Source organism: Pteropus medius, unplaced genomic scaffold, assembly GCF_902729225.1.
Source record: "Pteropus medius unplaced genomic scaffold, Ma_sr-lr_union100, whole genome shotgun sequence".
NCBI lineage: Eukaryota > Metazoa > Chordata > Mammalia > Chiroptera > Pteropodidae > Pteropus > Pteropus medius.
In genome coordinates, this window is record NW_024351227.1 from 18691 (window position 1) to 22083 (window position 3393).

The following is a 3393-nucleotide window of genomic DNA, read 5'->3' on the forward strand; positions in this document are numbered from 1 at the left end:
CTCTGGGGATAAATGATACTTCCTCCTCTTTTACCATTAGGCTTGACCATGTGACTTGCTTTGGCCAATAAAATGTGAGCAAAGAGATGTGTGTCACGTCTGAGCAGAAATTTAAGAGTCATCATGTATGTCAGCCAGTATTCTTTTCCCTGTGTCCTAAGCATGGCATATTTCACATAGGGACTCTTCCTTCAGGTTGAACCCAAGAATCCAATGGCAGAAGGACACAGGACACCTATCACTGACATGGAACATGAACAGTAAAAGAACTCTTGTTGCTGTAGTCGATTGCACCACAGTGTAGCAAGCTGACTAAGACAGCCACATTGGTTTTATGTGCCACATTTGATCCTTTGACGGAGCACTATGTTGGTGCAAATGAACAATGGTGGTTGTGTACACTGTAGGTGTTATTCCTTTCTTTAGCATTGGACATTCTACCCCAGGCCCCTCCTGGCTCCCAGCTCATGAGTACATGCGACCCTGCCCGATCACTTTGAGAAAAGCCACTTTGATGTCATTGTTCCTTAGACTATAGACCAAAGGGTTGAGCAGGACGTTGAAGACATTGTAAAAGAGTGTGATATACTTGTTTTGTTCAGGGGAAGAGCTGGAGTTGGGCCTAATGTAGATGTAGGTGGCTGGAGTATAGAAGAGTGTGACCACAGTCAGGTGGGAAGCACAGGTGGAGAAAGCCTTGCAGCGGCCTTCTGTGGACTTGATCTTGAGAATGGCCTGGCCAATGCGGATGTAAGAGGCAAAAATGAGGGAAAGTGGGGCAACAACCATGAGCACACTGATAACCTGGTCCACCATCTCAATGAGATGGGTATCCATGCAAGCCAAGCTTCGTACCGAGGGGCCTTCACATAAGTAGTGGTTGACCATGTTGGGTCCACAGTATGGCAGCCTCATGGTGAAGAAAGTATGGATCAGAGAGAAGAAGAAACCACAGGCCCCGGCCCCAGCTGCCAGGCGTGCACACAGGCCCCAGCTGAGGATGACAGTATAATGCAGTGGGTGACAGATGGCTATGTATCGGTCATAAGCCATGACTACAAATAAAATGAACTCAGTCAAGCCCAGGGCACCAAATACATACATCTGTAGCCAACAGCCAGCAAAGGAGATAGTCTGAGAATGAGCAAGAAGATGTACCAACATCTGGGGCATGGTGGTAGTGATGTAGCTCATGTCCAACAGGGAGAGGATACAGAGGAAGAAGTACATGGGAGTATGAAGATGCATGTTCAGGTAGATCAGGGTGACAATGAGCCCATTGCCCAGAACTGAACTCAAGTAGAGGAGAAGGAAGGCAATGAAGAGGATCCTGTTGGACAAGGGGTCACTGGAGAAGCCAAGCAGGATAAATTTGGAAACCCAGCTTTGGTTCTGCCTTGGAGACATCCACATGGTGGGGCCTGTAAGAGAATCATACTCATTTAAGTATCATGTAAAGTACAGTCGTCTAGCAAGAATGTCGGCCCTGGAGGCAGATAGGCTCCGGTTTTAATTCTCATTTGCTGTCTTGAACAAGTTACTTAACCTCTCTGAGCCTCAGTCTCCTCATCTGTAAAATGTGGCTAATAATACTCATCTTTCCCAGTTTTCATAAGGAGTAGAGGCAATGTATATGAAGCATCTAACACAATGCCTTAAAACGATAACGTTAAACTGATCATATACAATCTCTCCAGTCTTTCTCCACATCACTCAGTGGACAAACTGGTCACTCAAGTATCTAGCAACCATCAATTTACACCATATCCGTTCTAGTCCCCAAACCTTTAGAGATGAATTTCCTCTCCGTCTCAGAGACCATGAGTTTGAATGTGCTGCAAGCCTCTCCTCATCCAATGAACATTACTCTTGTCAATTGACAATGTGAGGCTTTGGCAATAGAGGGTGCTAGCGGGGCACTGTGTAGTGATAGCAGCATGATGTTACTTCAAACAGAAAATAGGAGGTAGGTCAAATAGAAAATAAGTGAAAAGATGATAAATATGATAAATATGAACTTTAGTATGTAGATAATTACTTTAAATGCAAATGGCTAAATATTTTAATAAATAGCCTATTTTCAAACGGCTTTAAAAAAACCCTACACATTGTATGCAAGAAACATACCTTAATCATTTTGCAACATATAAATACATCACCTTAAACTTACACAATCTTATACCAGTTATGTCTCCAGTAAAGCTTGGAAGAAAAAAGAAACGTACCTCAATATACGGACAAAGACATATTAGGAAGAAAGAATGGAAGGAAATATACCACTAAAAAGGAAACATGTTGTAGCTTCATAAAACATTTTTCAAAATTAAGTATATGCTGCATTATACATGTAAGCTCAAAAAAAATCTAAAGAATAAAAATAGTTTAGAATATATTCTCAGATTATCATAAAACTGGCTAGAAATCAATTTCAAAATACATATCTTAAGGAAGTACTCAATCCCTTTTAAATTGACATATACTGCTAAATAATGTATTGGACCCAAAAAAACTCAAATGAAAAATAGCATATAGTGTACTAAATGATGATGGAAATAAAACTTTATCAGAGCTTGTTGGGGCATTTATTTCCTTCCTTCATGATTTAAATGTATGTATTAGAATAGAAGATAGGCTAAAAAATTAAATAGCTAACCTTCCATCTCAAGAAGGTACAAATCAAATCCAAAAAAAGTTGTATGAATGAAATAGTAAAGAGCAGAAAACAAGTAAATGATAATCCAACTTACAATGGAGAAAAATCAACAAAGCCAAAAATTCATTCTTTCAAATAATTAATATATAAGTCCTTAGAAAGATTGATAAAGAAAAAGAAATAAAGCACAAATTACCAACATCAGGAATGAAAGAAGAACATTACTACAGATCCTATAGTCATTTAAAAGAAAATTTTAAAAATTACAAACACTTTCATACCAACTCACATGACAATTAATGAAATGAACAAATGTCTCAAAAACACAAATTACCAATACTGACACAAGAAAAAACAAAAGTCAAAAGAGTGCACTGTCTTTAAAAAAAATTAAATCTATTATTTAAAACTTTCCTAGAAAGAAAACTCCAGGCCTAGATAGCTTTACTGGTGGATTCTTTCCACATTTAAGAGAAGAATAATAGCAATCATAACAAACTCTTCCAAGGCATAAAAAGAGTTAAATTTTCCCCAAATCATTTTATGAGACCTGCATGAACTAAATATCAAAAAATAACAAAGACATTACGAGCAGGAAAACTTAGAAACAAACCCCTCTCACGAGCATTGTGGCAAACTCCTGAACAGTATATTAGCCAATTGAATTCAGCAACATTAAAAGGAAAATATATCAACGATCGAACTGTGTTTAGTACAAGAATTCAAGTCTGATTTGGCAT

At 38.5% G+C, this 3393-nt stretch overlaps 1 protein-coding gene across 1 annotated transcript; it reads right to left on the minus strand.

The window, feature by feature from the left end:
- Nucleotides 1-465: 465 nt before the first annotated feature.
- Nucleotides 466-1413, minus strand: LOC120586561 (olfactory receptor 2A12). The gene has a single exon (XM_039842926.1). It carries the CDS (start codon nt 1411-1413, stop codon nt 466-468), a length of 948 nt encoding a protein of 315 aa, XP_039698860.1.
- Between the last annotated feature and the right edge of the window lie 1980 nt (nt 1414-3393).